This window comes from Lissotriton vulgaris, chromosome 3_2 (assembly GCF_964263255.1).
Source record: "Lissotriton vulgaris chromosome 3_2, aLisVul1.2, whole genome shotgun sequence".
NCBI classification, from domain to species: Eukaryota; Metazoa; Chordata; class Amphibia; order Caudata; family Salamandridae; genus Lissotriton; species Lissotriton vulgaris.
Window position 1 is genome coordinate 111,158,338 of NC_141690.1, and position 25,393 is coordinate 111,183,730.

General features: G+C 50.1%; 1 protein-coding gene across 4 annotated transcripts in view; it reads left to right on the forward strand.

Moving 5' to 3' along the window:
- The window catches only part of LOC147725389 (uncharacterized), a 113,025-nt gene extending 89,053 nt beyond the window's left edge, over window positions 1–23,972 (forward strand). For 3 of the 4 annotated variants that reach the window (XR_015309821.1, XM_086964518.1, XM_086964517.1), the window contains exons 3-4: window positions 19,891–19,978; window positions 22,199–22,968. Coding sequence is in view for 2 of the 4 variants with exons in the window: in XM_086964518.1 (XP_086820644.1) it covers window positions 19,891–19,978; window positions 22,199–22,201 (91 nt within the window). In the remaining 2 variants the exon portion in view is untranslated. Of the gene's footprint in view, window positions 1–19,890; window positions 19,979–22,198 lie in introns of all 4 variants that reach the window. The other variant, XR_015309820.1, reaches the window with a different exon arrangement.
- Window positions 23,973–25,393: the final 1,421 nt, after the last annotated feature.

A 25,393-nucleotide genomic window follows, 5' to 3' on the forward strand; every position in this document is an offset into this window, starting at 1 on the left:
CGCTGGTGTGTGCCTACTGCCGGAATAGTAAATCTTGGTGCAGGAGCTAAGGGAACAACACTCAGGCACCTGTGCGCCATCTCGGAATGCACCTGCCGCTTCACTCTTCCTCAGTCTCCTCCTGTGACCTGTAGTCCTCCAACGCTTGCACCAGACATTCCCACGCTCACGCCACTTCCAGTTCCCTCTCATCCGCCGTGCGCGTTGCCTGTCTGAGCCGGATCATACTCTCAGTCTTGGCCCATTTACTCAGTTCCACCACCCACCGTCTACTAGAGGGGCCCTCAACTGATTTCCAGCGCCATGTCAGTTCTCTCTGAGCTAGTATGAGCCCCAGGTCAATAAACTTATTGGTAACCTTTGTCTTCCTCGTGTGGGGAAACCATAGCAGTAGGCAGGCGGCTTTATCAAAGGTCACCTGTCTCTCTGTCACTTCGTTCAGGAGCTCACCCACATCTATCCAGTACGACCCCAATTTCGGACAATCCCAGAACATATGATCCAGTTCTGCCCCCAGAAGATGACACCTGGGGCAAGCCGCCCCTTCCACTTTGAAATGCCTCCGTATCCTACCCGGAGTGAGATAGGCCCTGTGGACCACAAAGAAATGCACCTGCTGAAAGCGCGCATTCCTGCAGCCCTTCCCTGCTCTCTGCAGGAGATGGCCCCATGTTGCATCCGGTATTGGCTTTCCTATACTTTCCTCCCATTTCTGCTTCAGAGCAGGAAGGTTCGATGTCCTTCCCGGAGCATGCGCGACTGGAGACACGTGATCGCCTTGACCGTCCCCGCAGCCATCACAACATACTGGCAAGCCAGTGCGGTTGCTGGTTCTCCCTGCCCTTCGCCCCAGTGCCTCCTAATCGCTGCCGTAACAGCCATGTGTAAGAGGAAATGCCCCGCTGGCACCCCGAACTGGTCCTGCACCACCTGGAAAGGCAGTAGTTCCCCTTCAGCGTACAAGTCGCCTATCACCTGGAGTCCTAACTCTTCCCAGTCCGAAAGGGGGGTCCAATCCCCTCCATGCGGTAGTGCCGTTAACATGCCCAGGGGTATCTCCGGGGCATATGGGTGTACCACCCCCGCCCGTTTCCGACTTCTGTTCCAGCATAACCTCAACGTTTTCTCCTCTAGCGTCAGATCCCGAACGTCCAGCCGCTGGTCCATTATAATATAAGAGAGGACATGTCTCGGGACCCCCATGCCTCTGTGTTGATCAGGACCCCGAAATTCCCTCGCAACTTGTTGCGTAAGGAATTGTAGCTGTGCCGCCAGATAATAAAGTTCGAAATCAGGGACAGCCATCCCTCCGTCGAGTTTCGGCCTCTGCAAAGTGTCCAGCGCTACTCGCCTTCTCCCAGTCCCCCAAATGAAGCCAGTGGTGAGGGTCCGCAGGTCCTTGAAGAACCGAGGTGGGACCCAGATAGGCAGAGTCCTGAAATAATACAATAGTCGAGGCAGTGCCACCATTTTAAGCAGTGCCACTCTCCCCACTGCCGCCAGCGGAAGCGTGGCCCAGAACGCCATCGAGCCCCGCAGGGCTCTCATGCATCGACTCAAGTTCCCTTCCAGCAACCCCTCAGCCGTATGATAGATCCTAACTCCCAGATAGGTGAAACAGGAGTCTTCCCAGATCACTTCCGCCGGCAACTGCGGTTGCGGCGTCCCCGCTCTCACCGGGAAAAGGCAACTTTTACGCCAATTCACTCTAAGACCTGATAGGACTCCAAACCCCGTAAGCGCATCTACTGCTCTATTCAGTGCCCCCTCCGCGTCCTCCAGGAACAGCAAGAGATCGTCCACGTAAAGCGAGATATGATGTCGTTCACCTCGACACACGATCCCTTCCTGTATCAGCCCCGACCGCGCTCGAATCGCTAATGGCTCTATTGCTAGGGCAAACAATAGGGGCGACAGCGAGCATCCCTGCCGTGTGCCTCTTTGGACCGGGTACGCAGAGGAGATCACCGAACCCAGTCGCACCCTGGCAGTGGCCGATGAGTACAACACCCTCGTCCAGCGCCGGAACCCCGTCCCGAGACCAAACCTCCCCAGCACCTCGTCCAAGTAGCCCCATTCCAGACTGTCGAACGCTTTTTCTATATCCACTGATAGTACCGCAGGCTCGTCGCCCGGATCCATCTCACTACCCAGTACTCGTACAAGCCGGCGGATATTAGCCGAGGTGTTCCGAGTGGGGATGAAACCAGCCTGGTCGCCGTGCACCAAGGATGTCATGTGCGGCTGCAGTCGGGTGGCCAGGATACGGCTCAAGATTTTATAATCAACCGTCAGCATAGACAGTGGCCTATAAGAGGTCACGTCCGTACCATCCTTACCCGGTTTCAACAGAGGCACAACCAGCGCTTCCCTCATCGAGCCAGGTAGCCGGCCCAGTTTCAGCGCCTCATTGTAGACCTCCAATAACTGTGGTGCCAGGATGTCCACAAATTGGGCATAGAATTCAACCGGGAGGCCATCTACCCCCGGAGTCTTCCTCCGCGCCATGTGCTTGATAGCCCCCCTAACCTCCGCTAGCTTGATCACATCGCCCAGGGTCTTAGCCTCCTCATCCTCAAGCAGTGGACAAGTGACCTCTGCTAGGTAATCGGATAGCTCGGCACCCTCCAACTCCAATCGGCTCTGGTACAGGGTCCCATAATATTCAGTAAAACGAGAGAGTATCGCCCCCTGGGAGTGGACAGTGTCCCCCGACTCCAACCGCACGCTCAGTATTGCACATCCCCGTGGCTCTGGGTTTGCTAGCCTCGCCAGTAGCGTGCCCACCTTGTCGCCCTCTGCGTGGACCCTTGCTATGTATTGCTTATAGTCATAACATCTGAGCCTCTCGGTCACCGAGGCCACTAATTCTTTAGCCTCCAGTAGTCGTGCCTGCAATGCTCCCCTCTCTGGTCTCTGCTTCTCCACCTCCCTCAATGCATCCTCCGCTTTCCTGACCTCTTCCAGCACCACCTTCCTTTCTCCAGAATGCTTCCCAATACAGAGGCCTCTCATGACCACCTTGAATGCATCCCATTCCAACCCCCGAGTAGAGGCCGTGCCCCTATTGATCTCAAAGTAGGATTCTGCCCCCTCACGGACCGTAGATTTGAAGACCTGATCTTCCAATGCATCCGGGTTCAGTCGCCAATTGGGAATCACCGTCCTCACCCTCTGCCATTGGAGAGAGAGCAGCTGGGGGTTGTGGTCAGAAATCGTCCTAGCCAGGTACTCAGTGTGCTTTACTAACGAGGCAGTGGTGTGGTCGCAGAGGATCGTATCAATCCTGACATGTAACTCGTGAAGAGCCGAAAAGAAGGAGTAATCCCTGTCCCTAGGGTGGTGTCCCCGCCACACATCAATCAGCCCCCATTCAGCCTGCCATTCGCTCCTATGCTTCGCCATTCTGCGCACCGGGGATGTGACCAGTGGGGGGTGTGACCTGTCCAGGGTGACATCAGTGACAGAATTGAAATCACCTTCCAATACGACCTGCCCTGCCAGATATTGAGCCAGTAGGCCCGAAATGGAGTCAAAAAAGCGGGATTGATCAGTGTTCGGGGTGTAGATACTGCAGAACGCCACTTCCCTACCATAGAGTCTCCCCGCCACCCCCACATATCTGCCCTCCGGGTCAATCATCTGGCTCGTCACCTGGAAGGGAACCCCCGCCCGTACCCAAATCAATACCCCCCTTGCAAAGGCTGAGTACGCTGTGCCAAACGCTTGCCCCCTCCATCGCCTCTGGAGCGCCGCGCATTCCAGCTTAGTGAGATGAGTCTCTTGGAGCATCGCAATGTGGACTCCCCGGCGTACCAGGTATGCATGCACTTTATGACGTCTGGACATAGTGTGTAGGCCCCGCACATTCCACGTGACGCACTTCAGCTCAGGCACCGTCCCCATTACTACCCTTCAATCTCCGTGTTTCAACCCCAGCTCTGCAGCACACACCAGCAACAAAAATGCCCCCCCTCCAAACACCCCTCAAAACCCCCAACCCCCCGACCCCCAGGACAGGAACCAGCAACAGCGCAATTGCCCCCATCCAAACCTCCCACATCAAATGAACAATTCTACCCTGCAGTAGCCACTGCAGGTTGCCTTAGGGGCAATAGGAGGGTGGTTATGACCCGACAAGCGGCAGCCTTCGCCCCTTCCCTCCGCCCCATGATCCCCTCCCCATTGGCCTGGGGCCGTGTACTGTGCACTGGAAGGATACCATGACGTCTGTTGCCTGCCATAGGCGGTCTTGCCCCGCCTCGCCTTCTGGGGGCCGACCAAGTCACAAATCGTCCGCCGATCGGGGAGTCACCTCCGGCCCCAAGTTGCTATCAACATCCGAAATCTCAGCCCCCGACTGTCTCTTGTCGTCCTCAGATGCAGAACCTTCCGTTAGCAACTCCTTTCTCGATCCCGTGATGGTCGCCGTCGCCTCCAGGGCCCCTTGTCTATCCGCCGCCAACTGCGCAAGCAGCTGGGCCTGCTGGGTCTTATGCCGTTTCCGGAGCCGTTGAGATTGCCGCACCCTAGTCGGCTTCGGCCGGTCAGTCTCAGATTTATGCCTGCGGTCAGTACCCGCTCTATAGGTCTCCAGCCAGGTCCAGGCCTCGTCGGGCGTCGTAAAAAACTGAGTCATGCCATCTAGGATAATCCGCAATTTGGCTGGGAACAGTAAAGAATATTGGATCCCCTCGTTCCTGAGTTCCTTCTTGATCGCTAGAAAAGAAGCCCTAGCCCTCTGGATCTCTTGGGTATAATCTGGGAAGATAGTCACCGAACTGTTCTCCACTTTAAATGGGCCCAACGTTCGCGCATTCTGGATCAGCAGATCCCTGTCCTTATAGTGGAGTAAGCGAGCCACCACCGGCCTAGGAGGACCCCCCAGTGTCGGCGGCCTGGCCGGGACCCTGTGTGCCCTCTCCAGCGTGAAGAAGGGGGAGAGGCCCTCCGGGGCCACCTGTGTCCGCAGCCAGTTCTCCAGGTATGCGATCATGTCCGCCCCTTCAATTTTTTCTGGCAGGCCGACCACACGCACATTATTGCGTCTGTTCCTACTTTCTGCATCCTCTGCCCTTTTCTCAAGAGCTGACAGTCTTTGCAGCGCTCCTTCCAGCTTCCGTTCCACCATGACTACCGCCGGTTTCAGTTCTTGCACCGTCGATTCAGCGTCCTTCACCCTGTCCACCAGCTTCGAGTGATCTGCCTTCAGGAGGCCCAACCCCGTCGCAACCTGTGCAATATCATTATGGAGGGAGTCTTTGGTTGCAGTAATGGCATCCAGAATCTGATCTAGGCGCTTGCCCAGTCTTATTTCCACTTCTGAGCCCTCCATCGCCTCTGCACCTTTTGAAACGACAGTCTCGGGTGCCACGCTTCCCTCCGCCGTTCCAGGTTTCATCGCTCCGGCCGCACTCCTCACCGTCCCGCTGGTTAGCGCCTTTGGGAGTGACTCTCCGCTTCAGAGGTCTGCAGGGCTCCGCTATAGTTCGGCCGTGCTCGCCTGTAGCTGCGCAGTTGGGTCCTCCACAAACACCTCCGCTGAACCCAGGATAATCCAAGCAGCCTCCTGCGTGCACTACAGTCCCAGGCCCCCCCGCATGCCAGGCATACGCACGGGCACCCACTTGACCAACAGTATCCTGCACGCACTTGGGTCCTGGTCCACCGGTCCGCCCCGGGTCCCCAAGCACCTGCGCCTGTTGGGCCCCAAAGTCTCCACACTCTATCTCAGCCGATAATCGAGGCTCCAAAGGGAGGCCCCCTCCGCCTCAGCCAGTCCAGGTCCCGCACCTCACACCCTTCCGGGGGCCCTCCCCACCATCAGCTGGCAGCTCTTTGCCCAGGGTCTCCCCGATCAGGCCGGGCACCCCACTAATGTCGCCTCACCTTCCAAGGCCCCGTTGTCCTCTCCACGGTCCAGTATCCCCTGATTGCCTTGGGCAGCACCGCCCGCTTCCAGGGCCTCTCAGTCCTCCACACCACAGAGCACCAGATATACTCGCTGCCCCAACGATATACCACTCAACAGCCGCGCAGTGAAGGTAGGCTTGAACACCGCTTGTACTCGGAGGCGAGTGTCGGGCAGCCTGTGTCCGTCCTAGGCTCCGTGCAGCGTGAAGGTGTCACTCCTGCGCTCCTCGCCCCAGGCCTCACTTCCAGTCCCCAGCTATCAGGAGCTATCAGGAGGGCTCTCGTCCAGGACGTCCCGCACTGCGGCCCGCCCTCCGGCCGGTCAGTCTTACCAGACGCGCGGGTGGGCACCGCTCAGTTCCTCGACATGCTTCCGGGGCTCTCCGTCTCCTCCTGCGCGAGCGGGCTCCGTCAGGCAAGCCCAATCGTCCAGTAGCGGCTATGTCCAACCCGGATGAGCTCCGGGTAATCCGCAGTCGCACCAGGGGCACCCCTCACATCCAGCGGCCCCTCTCAGCTCCTCAGTGCACGCTATCACCGGGGGGTCGCCCACACTCGTTCGTGATGGGACGTGTCCACTCCCGGGCCACCAGAAGCAGGCACAGTCCGCCCTTCGCCGCAATAGCGGCCAGTGCAGCTCGGCTCCGGTCTGTCCGTGGGCAGTGGCCGCCGCCAGCCAGAACCTGCCCGAGCCTCCAACGAGCTCCGATCTCCAACCAGGGATCACTGCTGCTCCTCAATCGTCAGCCCGGTGTCCGCCATCTTGGTGCGCAGGTCCGATCTCCCCAGCCACCAGGCGGCACCGGTTGTCCCCCACAGCGACCCTCTGTAGGGCACAGAACTCCGCGCCGGGCAGCCGCCGACCCTCCTCAGCTTCACCTCCTCTCAGGTGGCCGCAGATCTCAAAGCCGGTCCGCTCCTCACAAGGTCACCAGGAAGGGACCGTCGCCATTTTGGGTGCTCCGTCTCGGACTGTCCCGGCTCCGATTCAACCAGGATAACTCCGGTGCTCGACCTCCTCCAGCCAGGATGTTGGTCGCGAACTGTGCCGCCTTCGTTCCGACACTGATCCCTCGGTCCCAGGCCAACTGCGACTCCGTTTTGCAGGATTAATCAGGGGATCGGGCGCGGAGCTATCGGCTCACGCCGCCTGCTTCATCGGCGCCTAAGCCACGCCCCCCTTAGTGGTGTGACTGATGACCCTTGCCCTGCCAGTGAAAGAAAGGGGTGGTTGGGCCATCAACGGTACTCCCAAACCAGCTGCGACTGGTTTCCCCCCACCCTGCACCTACAGACAAAGGATTTAGGTGTATAAAAATGGGGCTGTGTCCCCACAGAAGTTGTTCTCTTCCAGGATCCTGAGGGGGCTGTTGCTGCTGTTGCTGGGCCAGAGGACCGCCACTTGGAGTGTCTCCCTGCCTGGAGACCCAGTGTGCTGGCTCTGGGCCCAGCTTTGCCCCCCTGCCTGCCCACAGGGACTTTGTTGCTGAACTGAGTGCCCTCTAGCGCTTGAGAGCGCTTTTCCTTTGCTCATAGCGCCTGGAAGCGCTTGATTTCACTTGTAGCGCTGAGGGAGCGCTTTATTTGCATTTAGCGCTGAGAGAGTGCTTTATTATCCATATAGCGCTTGGGAGCGCTTTGTTGGTGAGAGCCGGTGCCCACCCGGCGTTTTCGCGGCAAGGAGGTCGGTGCCAAGCGGCGCGGGTGCCACCCCGCTCATTGCCGCCCTCATCTTAAGACATTTGCCAGTTGTGGTTTCACTCGAGGGAGCCTACCCCTCCGTGAATTGAGACCCCACCTAAAGTGCCTGGACGGGCCGCCGCGCTGCCCGCAACGACCCGGAAGTGGTTGGGCGGCCAGCCAATCTTTGTGCGGCGCGACGGACGTCCCGCCCCCGCAGCCGCGACCCGGAAGTCAGGCAGGCCGGGAGCAGGACAGAGAAGCAACCGGAAGCGGACGGGAGGCCACCCCGAGCTCCGGTGAGGGCAGAAGCCGGCGTCTTTCCTTGTTCCCCCCCCGGCTCCCAAAGCGAGGGAGAACCTGGAGAGAGGGGGGAGAAGTCTGCAGAGGGCCCCGAGGAGCGGGAGCTCTCGTGAGGCCGCCGCCCGCTGCAGGAGATCCGGTGAGTGAGGGTGCTTGCAAAGGGGAGAGGGGGACGTCGGGACACATTGCCGGTGTCCGCCCCCCCCACCTCTCAGGAGCACGACGTCCGGGGCATTTCCCAAGAGCCTGAGAGGCTCCAAAAACGGCCGCATTTTGTGTTTGAGCCTGGAAGGCTCTGTGGCATATTTATTCCTCGAGTCCCCCTGAGAGGGACTCCACCGCCCTGTTTGTGTAGAGCCCAGCGAGGCTCAAGGGGGCACCAGTTGTTTCCGGGGGTAGAGTGGCCCCAGCAGTCAGCGGGCCGCTCCCACCTTGCCCCTCCTTATTGGTTTCAGAGCCCACGAGGGGCTCAGGCGCCCCAGTTGTTTGGAGCCCAGAGAGGCTCCGGGAGTGCCACCTTCATTTCAGAGCCCAGAGAGGTTCTTGCGCCCACAGCTGCTTTGCGAGCCCCGAGAGGCTTAGGGTGCCAGTTCGTTGTTTTAGAGCCCAGAGAGGCTCATCAGTGCCACAGTGGTGGTTCTTGAGCCAGAGAGGCTCCAACGTTGCCCTAACTTTCCCTGCACCAGTTACCCAGCACTTTGTGGGCAACTGCTCCGTTTAGGCCCCCCCTGACATTGGACACAGGGCGTCCTAGCCCCAACAAGGCCAGAGGGCCCAGGGACAGTCACAGGTGGTGACTTACGTGAGTTTGGCGCAATTGTTCATTTTCTGCACCTCTGAATGTATTGTTGATGCATCATGTGTTTTCCTCCTTACACCTCTGAATGAATGTTATGCATTGCATCATGTGTTCTGTTCTTACACCCCTACAGGTATAGTGATACTTAGGTGGTTGTTTTCTCCCTAGTACAGGTGGTGCCAGTGAGGTCCTGGTTACCAGTGATTACTGGTTGTGTGCTATTTTGTGCTAATGTAATTTTACATTCTAAGTGCTATTTCTAAAAAGTGTTACTTCTAAAAGTGCTGATTCCTGACAGTGGTCCAGGTGGCCCTGTCTTGTAAATATCCCCTGTAAATTCTGCCCGTGCTCCTGGCACATTGTAAAGTGTGTGTTTTTATCTAATGTGTTTTGGTGTAATACAAAGGCTATTTTTACATAACCTTGTGTGGAGTTTCCTTTGTGGTGGGCCTTGGGTGTTGTTGCTGGGGTGCGTGCGCAAATACTTAACTCATATCGCCTCCAAGTTTAGCCTTGCTGCTCGCGCCACGTTACCTAGAGGGTGAGCTGGGGTTATCTTGACGTGTAACTCCCTTGCCCTGACTTAGGAGTGGTGGTCTCTGACTGACTTTGGCGCAAGCCCTGGCCAGACAGGGATCCCATTTCTAACACATTCGTATAAACAAGTTAGCAGCAGAAATAAACGTTTTTAGGAGCGATACAAATACAATATATACAGGAATTAATAAAGTGCATCGATATTAAAACAACATACTCCTTCTCTTTGCTAAAGTGCACTTCAGAAAACTTGTGACAGCAAAAAAAACATCACGTTCATTGAGTTGCTGGAGGAAATACAGCGCTGCTTTACAATTTGTGCCTGCACACAAGGTTTATTAAAAATGTCCTAGTAAATGGACGACAACATTGACAGAAAAATACACAATGTAAAATGGTTTGGCACGAATGTTCATCACTAGGGCAAGTAGTAATAGATTCATAAGAATACTGGCCCAGGGAGAAGCATATCAACCAGCGGAATGACCCCAGCCTAAATATTGTTAACAAATTTCTTTCATGGACATTATTTACATATAAAAGATATGGGGCAATGGAAGGAGGTCCTTGTATAAGGCGATAATCCCTAACGGAAGGTTTAGATACTTCAAGTAATTCCCTGGACAATTCTTTGTGCTTACGGAAGCTGTCCAAAACACTGACAATCCCTTTACAATTGAATCTGGGTGCTCAAACAATGAGGTGTAACCAAGTTCCAGGAGGCAGGTTTTGATATATTGGAGCCAGGTGATAGAGAGCCCTCAGGTGCAACTTAGACAGTCTCTGATACTTGCCCGATTGAGATCATCTTCTTCATTTGTCCAGATGGAACATCACGTGGCTAGAGGTACCTTGTTTATTGTATCTTGAACATAAACAAGACCTAACTCCAAGTGGAAGGAGAAGTGCGTCGAGGAAGAACTCTACGACCAAATCTATTCTCCTCTGATTGCATAGCAAGTACGTCTCTGCATCCCCAGATGCCAATGCTGTATGTTAAAATCAGTATACATTTACGATTATAGATCTCTAAAATTGGGGCTATGGGCTTTTTACCTATGGATGTAGCAAGGGAAAAAGAAGTACCAACTGCATGCGTACATTGTGTAATTCTGTTTTTTATGCAGGTACGTACAACCTTCATCGAATTCCAGGCCCAGATACGGGAAGGAACTAACCTTATCCAACTTTTTGCCCTCTATGTTCAGGCTACAGGATTTGGTATTTTTAGGGCCACAAATCATTACAAAAGTGTTTTGATTATTTGGCTCCCGCCCCAGATCATAAAACTGGCAATCAATTATTGAAGGCTGTTTGAAGTCCTTGCCAGATGGACTGCGTAGTCCGCATAGAGTAGCGCTGGCACAGCCTTTTTCTCAACTTGCGGGACAACAGCCCCAGCTGTGACTAAAGTGTTCTCCAATTCATTGGTATAAAGGAGTAATAGGATTGGGGCAAGGACGCAACCATGGCGCTCTCCGCGCTTAATGCTAAATAACTTTGAGCATTCTCCAGCATTACCATACCTCACTCAAGAGGAAAGATCATGGTGGAGAAGACTCAGAAAAGAGACCAAACCCACGTCGACTCCCACCTTTACTAAAATGTCCCACAGCTTAGAGAGTGAGACAAAGTTGAACGCGCTGGTCAGATACATAAATGCCAGGAGTGTAGAGGCGCCCCTTCTCGTGTTTATATTTAGCCAAGATGAGGTAAACATTAAGGCACTGTTCGATTGTGCCTAGCCCCTGCCGGAAACCATACTGACTGGTGGCCAAGATGTGGTTGACGTTGATCCAGTCCAATAGGCGGTCTAGCACAAATCTCCCAATTATTTCAACAGAAGAATCCAGAAGGGATATCAGTCAGTAACATTTAGGATTGTGCACGTTACCTTTTTTTAAAACAGGCACTATAACAGATGAACGGCAAGACTTTGGCACTCCTTCGCTACAGACTGAATTAAAAACTGTGGTGAGTACAGGGGACCAGAATACTGGGTCTTCCTTAAATAAATCTAATTGGATATCAACTGGGCCCGCCGCAGTCTTACCTTTACTATTGTCAATTGCTTTCCGAACTTCTCCTTCATTAATACCAAGGTTTTTACATGTTAAATTCAGCTGTACTGAGGCCTCTGCAGCACATATCAGCAGAGTAAAAACTAGCATAGTGCGACACCCATGTCTTGGGGGATATATGGACGATTACTTTATCAGCTGGTAAGGTGGAAGATAAAACTGACCGTACAGCTTTCAAGAAGGCTTGGGGATCTTTGGAATGACAGGCTCTCACTATAGAATCCCACTTCAAGGCTGACGTTAATATTTTATAGCAGGCTTGTACAGCTTCTTACTTTCCCTAATCGCTGTCTGATCTCTGGGATTTTGCTTTAAAGCAAAACATACAAGGTGATGGACGGAATGTTGCACATTGGCAAAACATTCACCCCCAGTCACAGATCTGGGTTTAATCCATCGTTATTTTGCTCACCAAGCCACCCCAGTACAGACATGGCCATATGCAAATCAGTCTTGACCCTGTTCCTCATGGGAACAGTCCAGACCCAACTGCCAAGCCATATCTTCCCTGGACCGGAATCAAGTATCCTAGGACCGGTTTCTGGCTATCAGCCGTCTTCAGGCAGTATAGCTTGACTCCAATGGCACAGTGAGCACTGGACTCACGTCTGGGCATACCCTTCCCACATAGGGTGAACAGCAAAACACACAAGGTGAAGGTCGGAATGTTGCACATTGGCAAAACATTCACCCCCAGTCACAGATCTGGGTTCAATCCATCGTTATTTTGCTCACCAATCTACCCCAGTTCAGACATGGCCATATGCAAATCAGTCTTGACCCTGTGCCTCATGGGAACAGTCCAGACCAAACTGCCAAGCCAAGTCTTCCCTGGACCGAAATCAAGCATCCTAGGACCGGTTTCTGGCTATCAGCCTTCTTCAGCCAGGATAGCTTGACTCCAGTAGTGCAGTGAGCACGGGACCCACGTCTGGGCATATCCTACCCACATAGGGTGAACAGCAAAACACACAAGGTGAGGGACAAACTGTTGCACATTGGCAAAACATTCACCCCAGTCACAGATCTGGGTTTAATTCATCTTTAATTTGCTCACGAAGCCACCCCAGTGTAGACATGGCCATATGCAAATCAGTCTTGACCCTGTGCCTCATGGGAACAGTCCAGACCGAACTGCCAAGCCATGTCTTCCCTGGACCGGAATCAAGCATCCTAGGACAGGTTTCTGGCTATCAGCCATCTTCAGCCAGGATAGCTTGACTCCAGTGGCGCAGTGCCATTGTGCAACATTCCGTCCATCATCTTGTGTGTTATTTTGCTTTAAAGCCCTCCGTAAGGTATTGTTAGCTTCTCTACAGGCATTATCAAACCAGGAATGAGCCCGCTGGCAAGGCTGGATAATGGGTCTAACGAATAAATGTTTGACTTTGTCTAATAAAATAGCAAAACTACGTAGGATACAGGATGGCGCTCATGGTAGGAAATTGCAACTATGCACCAGGGCAGAACTAATTGGTATTACCTGGGACTTTATGCTGTTCATGTTCACTGAACGCCTTCCCAGCCTACGCCATGAATCCCAGCTGCTTAGGTTTCTGACCCCTATGTGGTAACACTATACTTGCAGAGATGGGATTGTGATGTTGTGTGTCGATTTAGATACCGTATATAGATTTCCCAATTCTCTTCCAGGGGATCCTCATCAAAGTCATAAGCACTGAATATTCCCGCCCATGTGCGGGACCCCGGAAACAATATAAAAATATATATGTATAAAACACATATATCTTGTTCCAAATATATGTAAATAAAGATATCAATTTTCTCACACCAATGCAGCTCCAAACCCAAGGCTAGACAATGTAAACACTTGTATATGTACAGCAATTAGAAAGGAAACAAAAACACATTAGGTCAAATAGTCCTTGAACTTTGTGTTTCAATGAGTAAAAACACCGATAAATTCTGCAAATTGCTCATAAAAGACATTGTCAGCCATAAGCTGCATTGAAAAGTGAATAACACAGAAAACTGAAAGTATTTTCAGTTAAAATTGGCACTGTACCTTTAAGGCAGCCATGACCCCAGGCTTCCCATCATGCCTCAGGGGTGACAGTTAGGTCAGTTGTTCTTTCCGTCTCTTTCAGTCAGGACCCTGGTTAAACAGCTCCCACCTTTTTTTGACTTTCTGTCAAAAATACTTAGTGTTTTCCTTCAATTTTTGTCTTCACTCGACGGCTTTTAGCCTTAGCGAGCTAGTGCTGCCTTTTTTGGGTTCAAAAAAGGTTAATTTTTGGTCAAAAATGACTTAGCTTTTTGATCCCTGCTCTTCCTGTGTGAAGAAGAAGACTAAGACTGATACACATCCTGTGGGTATCCTCTGTCTTCCTGACTCTCATTCTCCAGAAAACTGTCCTTGTCAAGTAGAACTCTTAAGGACAGAGAAAAATCAGGATTCATGGGCTTTCTGAGAGAGCTAGGTCTCTAAAGAGACAGAAAAAGCGGAGGGCGCGGTCGACGTTGAGAGATGTCCCGGTTTGCTCTCCTTCGGCATCGGGATCGGCGTCGAAGGTTCCACCGACAAGGACGACGAGTCAACTCCCCTCGACGGTGAAGACTTCAGCGTCGAGAGTCAAGGTAACTCCGCTGCCGTCAGCCGGGCGACGTGCAGCATCGAGGGAGAGGTCGACGTTGGAGCAAAGAAGATCGAGGTCGAGACCTCCGTCGTTGAAGCCTCAGGTCCAGTCTTCGACACCGAAGCCTCTGTCGACGCCTAGTCACCGGCGTTCAACGTCGAGGCATTCTCCGTCGGCGTCCCATCATCAACGCTCGAGGTCGAGGCACCCTCCGTTGTCGCCAGGTCATCAGCGATCGACGTCGAGGCATCCTCCGTCGCGTCTCATCATCGACGGTCGACGTCGAGGCACCCTCCGTCGCGTTCTCATCATCGACGGTCGACGTCGAGGCATCCTCCGTCGGCGTCTATCCTTCGACGCTCGACGTCGAGGCATTCCAGTCGAGGGCATTCAGCGACCCAGCATCCTCCGTCGACGTCCAGTCATAGACGTCACCCCCTCGGCGTTCGACGTCGAGACATGGGACTCCAGCGCAATCTCTTCTGATTCATCAGCCAGTGGTGGCGCAACACACCGAGACATCGAGCCGGCCGGCTCCTACTTCGAGTCATGGGCCTACATCTCAGAGGTCCTCAAGAACAGCTTCAGCTGCGGAAGGGGACCAGGGCTCTCCAGAGAGCATCGGTCACGCTGCCAAGAGGAAGAGAACTCCAGAGCATCGTGGTTCTCACAGTCGCACTGCTTCTCCTTTGAGTCTGTCTTCCTCATCAAGATCATCTTCTGGCCCGGATGTGATCATTTACATGTCGGGCGGTGAAGAATCAAGGCGCTCCCCTTCACCTCCTCCACAGGGGCCAAAGGATGTAGCACCTGCACGCTTAGATAACGGTCTCGCTCTCTGGTGAGGTCCAAAGGAAGAGCACGCTCTCCGGTTCGCCATAGGGAAAGATCACGCTATAGAGTTCGTGCCTCCAGGCGTAGATCCAGATCTAGGAGCAGGAGGAGAGAACACGCCCACTCTGACGGATTCCCCTCCATCAAGGGTATCTTCGATCGAGGATATCTTCCTTTCAGGATATACTGGGTAGAGGGGCTATAAAACTGGGAGTTCCCTTAACAACTCCGCTGGTCAAGACCTCAGTGATTTTTGAAAAGCTGCATCACAGGTCAGCACCTAAACCCCTTTTGCCGTTAGTGCCTGGCATTATAGATCCAGTGATGGAGGTATTCCTCACTCCAGCAACGGTCAAAGTGGATCCAGCGAGGATCCTAAAGAAATATAAATCTCCAGAAGAGGACCCTCTGTTTCTTCAAGCTGTTCCTGCCCCGGACTCAGTAATCATCTCAGCAGCGAGGAAATCCAGTGTGGTTTCCTCTTCTGCTACTGTACCTCGGGACAAAGACATCAAGACGCAAGATTCGTGGGGGAGACGAGTCTGCAGTACTTCGGCGTCTTTTCTTAAGGTTTCTAACGCAGAGGCCCTTTTGGGACGTTACGATAGGTCCCTGTGGGATTCTCTACAGCGTTTTGTGGACAAACTCCCTCAGGAAGACCGTAAGGACTTTGAAGAAATCCTTCTGGAGGGCAGTCAGGTCTCCAACCAAATTATAGGTGATGCAGCGGATGGGGCGACCCTGTCGGCTCATGGATATGCCCACGGAATATCGGCAAGGAGATCATCCTGGTTGCGCCTAATGGCTTTAAAACCAGAAGCCCAAGCACGTATCCTGAACTTGCCGTTTTCTGGGACTTCACTGTTTGGAGCGAGCACGGATGAAGAGATGCAGCGCATGAAAACAGAGCTGGATACTCTCAAGGCGGTGGGTCTCGAAAAGAAAAAATTCAAAAAGAAATACCGCTCCTACAACAAGGGCTCTTCGAAACAGCGGGTTCAAACCCCTAACTGGCAGAAGAGTCAAGACCAGCAGGGTCAGCAAAAGACCCAGTATAGAGGAAAGCGCAATTCCAGAGGAGGAGGGAATCAATGCCAGGGCAACAACACCGGCAAAGCTCAGTCCAAGCATTGAGTCTTTCCTTCCCCCAGCGCCGTAGACCACTCCAGTGGGGGGAAGCCTTGCGGGTCATTTGGAAGAGTGGCAAAACATCACAAACGACAGATGGGTGTTATCTACACTTCGGAATGAATACTTTCTTCGTTTCAGTCATCAGCCTCCACCTGTTCCCCCGATGGCAACATCGAATCATCAGTTACACCTTCTGCAAAAAGAAGTGGCCACTATTCTCGAGAAGTCAGCCATCGAGAGAGTGCCAGTGTCTCAAAGGGGAAAAGGGGTATACTCCTGATATTTTCTGGTCAGAAAAAAGGGGCAAAAGGCAGAATTCAGACCTATTCTGGACTTGTGAACTCTCAATTTGTGCATCAAAAAGGAAAAATTTTGCATGTTGGCGCTTCACCAAATATATCCACATCTCAGGGGAGGAGATTGGATGTGCTCGCTGGACCTCCAAGATGCCTACTTCCATGTTCCAAAACACCCCAGCCACAGGAGATTACTTCGGTTCCGGGTGGGGACCTCCCTCTATCAGTTCAAAGTCCTGCCATTTGGGTTGAAGTCGGCTCCCCGGGTGTTCACAAAGTGTGTTGCAGTGGTAGCAGCCGCTCTACGATGCAGAGGGGTCTTCGTATACCCATACCTCGACGATTGGCTGTTGAAAGGTCCCTCCCCAGACAGCGTAAGAAGTCAGTTCCAGACTTGCATACAGCTCTGCCAGCGACTAGGGCTACATGTCAACTTCGGAAAATCAGTCTCTCAACCCCCCCAGAAGATTCACTTCCTAGGAGCTCTGCTAGACTCCGAAGTAGGAAAAGGGTTTCCTTCGGAGGAGAGACAGTTTTCGATAACCCAGAAATGTCAGCTGGTGCTTCGCAACAAGGCTCAGAAAGTGCGCCGGATTGCCTCCCTGCTAGGGTCGATGGCATCATGCATCTTCCTGGTCCCGAATGCCAGACTTCAAATGCCTCCTCTTCAGCAGGATCTGGAGCACAAGTGGGACCAGCAATCAGCTCGCTGGGACGATCACATCATTCTCTCAGACGCAGCTCGAGCTTCCATTCCATGGTGGACCAAAAGACAAAATATGCAGGTGGGAGTTCTGTTCCATCAACCTCCTCCTGTGCAGACTCTGATCACGGATGCTTCCCTTCTAGGTTGGGGAGCACACATGGGTCAACTGCAGGTGCAAGGGCTGTGGTCGCACAAATAAAGTACCTACCACATCACCATGCTGGAGTTGAGAGCAGTCCACCTAGCTCTCAAGGCGTTCCTTCCCTCGATTCACAAAGTTTCAGTTCTAGTACAGACGGACAACACCACCACAATGTACTATTTGAACAAGCAGGGGGTAATGCGCTCACGAACTCTGTCGCTGGAAGCACAACGGATTTGGCATTGGCTTCTGGCTCCCAAGTTGTCCATCACAGCAGTCCAACTCCCAGGAGAGCAGAATGTGAGGGCGGACGTTCTAAGCCGTCATTTCAACGACAAGGAGGATTGGGTGCTACACGATGCAGTGGTAGAAGAAATTTTCCAATCCTGGGGTCGTCCCACCATAGACCTGTTCGTGGGCGACCAAAACATAAAATGCCAAGACTTCGCCTCCAGGTTCTACCGGCCAGGGACGAGAGGGAATGCTCTTTTGATCAACTGGTCAGGGGAATGTGTGTATGCCTTTCCACCACTTCCGCTGATCCGGAAGGTGGTGAGCAAGTTAACACACTCGTGCACAACGATGATCCTTACCATGCAGGCCGGACCTATTGTCCAAGATGAACGGGAGGATATACCACCCCAACCTTCCGTCACTGAGCTTGGCAGCATGGCTCCTGAGGTCATACAGTACGGGCATCTAGGGCTGCCAGAGGACTGCATGTTCATCCTAAAAGAGGCAAGGCGGCCCTCCACAAGACATTCTTATGCATGCAAGTGGAAGCAATTTTATATGTGGTGTTTACAGAATGATCATAATCCTGTTCAATGTCTGGAAGAAGCAGTGCTTCCTTACCTGTTATATCTGGCTAAAGCAGGTTTAAAGTTTAATTCCATCAAGGTGCACCTAGCTGCTATAACAGCCTATAGGCGGTCACCTTCTCAAACCTCTTTTTTCCAGTTACCATCTGTCAAAGACTCCCTGCAAGGGTTAAAGAAAGTATACCCTCCAGTACGTCCTCCTTCTCCTCCCTGGGAGTTGAACCTGGTGCTATCAAAGCTAATGGGTCCACCTTTTGAACCCATTCATAAAGCTACTTTACAACAACTTTCGTGGAAAGCAGCTTTTTTGGTAGCAATCACGTCGGCTCGCAGAGTGAGTGAGATTCAAGCTCTCTGTTCCTCTGAACCCTATACGGTGTTCCATTTGAATAGAGTGATGCTACGACACATCCATCTTTCTTGCCTAAAGTGGTGTCAGATTTTCATGTAAATCAGACCATTTCTCTGCCCACTTTCTTTCCCAATCCCTCTACACCAGCTGAGAGGGCTCTGCATTCTTTAGACCTGAAAAGAGTTTTAAAGTTCTATCTAGATAGGTCTAAGGTTATTCGTCACTCTGATCATCTCTTTGTTAACTATGGATTGATCAGGACAGGTCATGCTGCCTCGAAGCGTTCTATCTCAAGATGGATCGTTTCATGTATTAAACTTGCTTACCAGCTTACGCAGAAGCCCTTGGGGGTTTCTCCCAGAGCGCATTCCACTTGAGGGAAAGCTGTGACTGTGGCTTTCCTCACTAATGTGCCCATGTCTGAGATTTGTAAGGCGGCGACCTGGAGGTTCGTCCATACATTTACCAGACATTACTGTCTTGATTCTGACACGAGAGCAGATACCCAGTTAGGCCAGTCCTCCTTGAGGAATCTGTTTAACAGCTGATCATGTACTTCTCATTTACCTGCAGGTGGTTGATGGGCTTGCTATTCTATTCAGTGCTTATGACTATTGATGAGGATCCCGTGGAAGAGAAGGATAAGTTACTTACCTGTAATCCTAGTTTTCTTCCAGGGGTATCCTTATCAAAGTCATAAGCACACCCGCCCTCCTCCCCAGGTAATTGAGAGATGCACGTTTCTGACTTGTAATTTAGCCCTAACTTCAGGGTTATGCAATGTACAACTGACCCAACTGTCACCTCTGAGGCATGATGGGAAGCCTGGGGTCATGGCTCCCTTAAAGGCACGTGCCAGTTTTAACTGAAAATACTTTCAGTTTTCTGTGTTATTCACTTTTCAATGTAGCTTATGGCTGACAATGTCTTTTATGAGCAATTTGCAGAATTTATGGGTGTTTTTACTCATTAAAACACAAAGTTAAAGGACTATTTGACCTAATGTGTTTTTGTTTCCTTTCTGATTGCTGTACATATACAAGTGTTTACATTGTCTAGCCTTGGTTTGGAGCTGCATTGGTATGAGGCAAATGATATATGTATTTACATATATTTGGAACGAGATATATGTGTTTTTTACATATATATTTTTATATTGTTTCCAGGGTCCCGCACATGGGCGGGAATATTCAGTGCTTATAACTTTGATGAGAATACCCCTGGAAGAGAACTAGGATTACAGGTAAGTAACTTATCCTCCATGCCCCTATATAGGTACAATCCACATTGCCCTTATTTAGGCATAGAAATCCAGCCCTTATTTAGACATTGCTCATGCTAACCAAATACAGGCATGGTCAACTACATCCGTTCATCTTTGTCACGAGTTCTTGGAAAACTAGACTCTTAAGCCTTTAGGACTTCCCCTTGCCTGGATATTGATTTTTCCAAGAACTCACTTATTATGCATGAACATCTATTCCTTAGGGGTTCATTCATGACGTTCTTATGCACGACTTGTACGTCAATACTGGCATTCCTAAACACCTTCAAGGTAAAAATATACCTTCACTTGCCATGGCAAACCACGGTGCAGTTCGGCTACCTACTTGCATGACGCGGCTCGCCACAGCAAGTTGGGAAGGAAGTGAAGTCCCCAACTGACGCACTGACCACATGTTGTCCTCCTCCTCACAGAGAATCCAGCTCCAGTGTTTCAGACTCCTCTTGCGGGGTGTTAGAGATCGAGACCTGGAAAAGAGATTCCAACCTCTCTCATTCTAAGGTATGGAGCAGACTAGAACTTAGAGAAACTTTTGGCAACTCTTGGCAAAACTAAACTAGACTATAGCTAAACAGCACCTACTTCTTCCCTCGTACTACACTTAGGTTAGCTACACTGGGGTAGCATTATTTTAGAAGCACCAGTTGAGTATTTTAGCCTGTGTTATTTATGTATGTATTTTCATGTATGTCATAGCTACAGACCATGTTATTGTAGTATTATTTTATCTTACTGCTAACGCTGTACGTATTACACTTCATATTCTGTCTTACGATTGTAGCAGTTCTTACCTCTTGCATGAGAAATAAGACTGTTCAATTAACCCTTTTATTGAAACACCTGTCTCTCTATTTCTGTGCAACTCTGTAGAAACAAAGCATGCACGATTGACTGAGTGAAACTGTTATCTATTGTTTCCACGATTCTGAGATTGTTCCGATTCTAGGGGAAACAAGGTTGTCATGTTTAAGCTGTTGTCAGAAAGTTATCCCTTCTTGTTAATTCGAGAAGTTCTAGTGACCTCCGAGTTAGCTGGCACACACAAGTAATTAAGTTTAATATACTTGATAGAGACATACTGACCTCAGTCCTATGTCAAAACTATAGTGTATATTATTCCAATGTGCAGAGCCTATCAGGGATATAGGAACCACACTACTGTGATTGCTATATGGCTGGATAAAAACCTCACATTCCTTAATAAGGGAAAGCATGCTCCAGGTGACAAATATGTAATCCATGGTGCTTTCTGCACCTCGTCCTATTAAGGTGGGGATATGCTGGTCAGTCAATTTGGAAGCCATATTGACCATACCCGTTCTAGCAAATGGGAAAATAGAACCTGTCACCTAACATCCATCTCATTGTGGTCTAGCTCATGGGAAATTGGATCAAAGGTGGTTGAGGAAAGGGGTGTAGGAAGCCCCAATTTTGCGTTAAAATCCCCCGCTACCAACAAGTTAAAGGGGCGATCCGCACGAGCCTCTCTCTCCACAAGCATGTCAATCAGCACAAAAAAGCCTTGGAAGTCACCTTTAGATGTAAAATTATTGTTATAGAAATTTGCCAAGTACAGCTTAGAAGAGTCATTCCAAGAAAGACAAAAAGCCTGTGCCTCCTCCTGTTCCTGAAATAACTGAACTATCAGGCCAGTAATTTCCACTTTAAACCAGGCCTTCAGACCCCCTTTAGCTCTACCTGCGATAGATGGAGTGGCAGGTAGGCTAAAACACATGAACCCATCAAATACAATATCCTTGCACTCCCAAGTTTCTTGCCTGAAAACTATGTCATAGGACAAAATGAAAGTTCGCCATCCCTCCGATGCGATCTTTAAGTCTACACCTGATACATACCAATTTAAGATTTTCAGGCATACATTGTCTATTTGGCCTTCATCGGCACCTAAGCACCCACTTTCCACTGAAGGGGGAGGGTTCAGGAAGGAACCAGGGGGCGGTTGGGGGACAGAGATTAAATCAGCAACATCCACCATAGGGTTCACTGTATGAAGTCCTACACACAAATGGTCCTGTGGGAGAGTATTGTTTACTAGCACAACAGGACTGGGATTACAAGAAATCCCACCCTCCTCCTCTAAACCTGACAAGGGGGAATGAATGTAACAGGGGGTGGGTGGCATTTGGACAAACAAGCAATCAAGGGCTCCCGGGCTGCGGGAGCCTGGACCTGCTTAAATGCGCCTGATGACAAGAGCGGCTCCTGCCAGCTGGGCGTTGTGGGCTGTGAAGTCCGGGTGAGGTGCGCGATGCCCCCACAAACAAGCAATCAAGGGCTCCCACACTGCGGGAGCTTGGACCAGCTTAAATACGCCTGATGTCAATGTGGGGTAGGAGTAGGTTAACAGCGCTGAGTGAAATAACGAGTGAGATGGAGGAAGTAAGTGCAGAAACAAGTGGGTGTGTCTGGGAGTTGACGATTCGCAATGGAGCCGGGGTAAGCCACAGAGTACAAGGTCGAGTGAGCACGCAAGTTTAGGAGTTGGAGATAGTCAGGTCAAATAGCAGGACATGGGAGAAGTAACATACCGGGACAGATATTAAATCCCACCAGTATTATGAATAACAGTGGCTATGTAAGAAACATGAAAAGTTTGTCTAATGGCATGGAGTTTTGAAACTCAATTGTATATTAATGTATTTGTTTGATTATGTTTGATGTTGTAAATGGTAATACTAGTCATTTCATTTGTTATTGCAGTGACCCCTGATGAAGGGCACCAGAGGGCCGAAATGCATTAGGTAATAAACTACACTGTCCTTGACGAAATTGCTTCACTCGTGTTCTGTGCAAGAGGTTCGGATGGTCCAGCCTTGACATTTGAAATCTTGAAAATTGGCAAATACACTCCACGTGTGGAGAGTAAATGTTTGGAAAAATTTAACCAAAGAGTGCATAAACTGGATTACACCGAAATATATGGATTTACTTTGTGTAGTTGGACAACTGCCTACAACAGGCAACTCCAGTTGTGCGTTTGGCATTGGCGATAACACACCCCTATTTTGAGAATGTTATTTACCCAGGTGCCGTGAGGGCATGGCACCAAGCCAAACGGCAAGCTAACAGTGGACGTACTTGTACAAGTTTGAAGAGCGATTGTAAGAAAATGGTGTGCATCCCTACTCCGGAGAATTCCAATTGTATATAAGCCAATTTCACCATATTTAAAGGAGAAAGCAGGAGCACTTTAGCAGAGATTAGCAGTGGTAATGTGTGCAGAGTCCTAAAGTCAGCAAAAAACGGGTTCAGATAACAGGAGCGCGAGGGCAAAGAGTTTGGGTAGGACCCCGTAGAAAGGGCCAAGTCCAACAGACCAGAATAATTCCCATATTTAGCATAGGATTTCCATCAACATCAGCATTAACCCACTTGATTGCATTCTTGAGTAGCTCGTGAATGGAAGGTACCTTTTGCCGAATGTAATATACATTTTGTGGAAAATAAATAAACTCCTTTCTTTGCCCTTGACTTTTGAATTCTTCCGCAATGAATTGGATTTACATGCAATAATCGCTCAGAAGACCGAGACCAGGACCGCTCCTTGAGGTCGACATTGATCGAACCTTACATGTATAAAGTATTTGAGTTGCACATAAGCATGGGCGGAAAATCCGTTTCGCTCGCGGATTTTGCGGATTTTGGGGAAATTCGCAATCCGCGAGATTCGCGAATCTCCCGCAAAATCCGCAAATCCGCGAGCAGCGGATTTTGCTCGCACTGTTCGCGTGAGTTCGCGGCTTCCCAGTACAACTTCGCGCCCCGCGAATAAGTGCTAAATTGCAGAAATACGATCTTAGCAAAACTGAAACTACTTACCAGGTTCAAAAGTTCAGGCTCATCATTAGTAGCCATTTCCTGTAGTGCTTCCTGAGGGGCCCCTCCAGAGTTCAGTTGCCAGTTGCAACTATTATGTGACCCTGCTCTGAACCTCAGAATAGTTACACATATGCCACAAAGGTCCTGAATTACAGCTAAGGGAGACAAGCAGGAGCCAGGCTGGAAGTTAAAATCCATTAATCAGCCCCTAATTCATTATTGTCAGTTGGTTCAGGGCAGGTGTTGTAACTAATTTTGCAACAATGAAAGCACTTAGCAAGTGCAAAAGATCACTAATCAGGGCGCACTAAGGAAGCAGGTGCCAGCTAAAAAAATATTCTGTGACACATTAATCAGCCCCAAATTAATTCAGGTCACTTGAGGCAGGGAAGGTGTGCTTTGCTTTGCCGAAAATAATGTACACTGGACAACCAGAGGGTGTGGTGATGAAACAGAGGGTGGCATGGGTGGGCCAGAGGGTGGCATGAGTAGTCAGAGAGTGGCAGTGGTGACAGAGAGTGGCAGTGATGAAGAAGAGTGTCCCAAACAGGCTGGACACGTAGAAACAACAAGTTCGCGAAACTTGCGACCCGACAGGTAAGTTCGCAATTTGCGAAAGTGTACAAAACCCTCGCGAACTGGTAGAAACCCGCGCAAACAAAAAAAAAAAATCCGCAAATTCGCGAGAATTCGCGGATTTTGCGGATTGCGAGTTCGCAAATCCGCAAAATTCGCGAACGCGAGATTCGCAAAATTCGCCCATGCTTAGTTGCACACACGTTTTTATGTTTCAATAAAAAAAAGTAGTGCTCGGTGTTGCCTTTTTATTTCTGATACTTTTAGTCAGTTCTGGCTTTTTTGAAAATGGCACTAGGGCAAGAGGTTATAGTTGAACTCCTTTACAAATATTACTTAGCAAGTTCGTTGCTAATAGGCCTTGCAAGGGGGTTCATTGTGAAGATCTTGCAAAGGCGCCGTTTGACAACTCTGAAGAAACTGCATCTAAAATGTAATCCAAGATTAACGAGGTGTGCCTTTTTGCATCTCTGTTAGCTATTCACTACACATCCTTCAGTCCTAAAGAGGGCCACCCAGGCACTGCCACCACTGCTGTCTCTTTGTACTTCCCAGTGATGAGGGATCGGGTTTTAGCATGATAAAAGCTGCCATTGGCCCTCACTTGGAAAGGCAACCTTCTAATTTGACCTGTGCAAAGTGGATGTGTTCCTGCTGCGTTGCTTTGGAAACTCCATGTAGTAAAACAAAGAGCCAACATAAATGTGCTTGGAAAGAGATGGTAACTTGGAACCCGTGCAGAAATCGTCATTTACAGCACAGTGCACTGGAAAAGGCTTGCTTTTTCGAGTTAGCGTTCTTTAGAGCTCTGTGTATCCAATTTGCAAAAATAAGATGAGCTAAATCCCGAAGTGTCAAGCATGTATATTAATATAATATGAGCATGTGTACAACAATGCAGACCAATAGTAAATTCAAACATTTCAGGCCTCTTCTTCAATTTAGTCCCTTATTAGTGAATTAATGAATAATTTATTGATTCAGTTATTTAAAAAGTGTTACAGTAAGTAAATACAGTTCTATAAAAAATAAACATTTCAATCGGAAACAATTACAGTATTTCATTAATTATGATAACATAATATTACCAATATTCTAAAACAATATTTTGAAATGATTAAACCGACCAATAACTAATTGTAAAAATGTTAAATTTCCATCATATGGTACCTGTGTGTGGCAATTCAGCCTTCATTTTGTTATTTACAATAGTTATTAATTTGACAAATTGTGCAAGTTCTGTGGTATTGTTCGTAGTAAAAATGCTAATGCACTTCTGCAGGTGGTTATTGCATTTTTTCAAACATTGGCCTAAGTAGGGCACAACGAACTGGCTAAAATACTGGGCAGCAGCAAACAGTAGCGGCTGGCATCTATGGGGAGTGGTGAGGGGGCAAATGGGTGGTGGGTAAAAAATAAAATCCTCTTACCTGCTACATTTCCTCCTCCTTACTGCACGTCTTCCTCCTGTAGTCTTATTCCTGCAGTCCGTTGTACAGC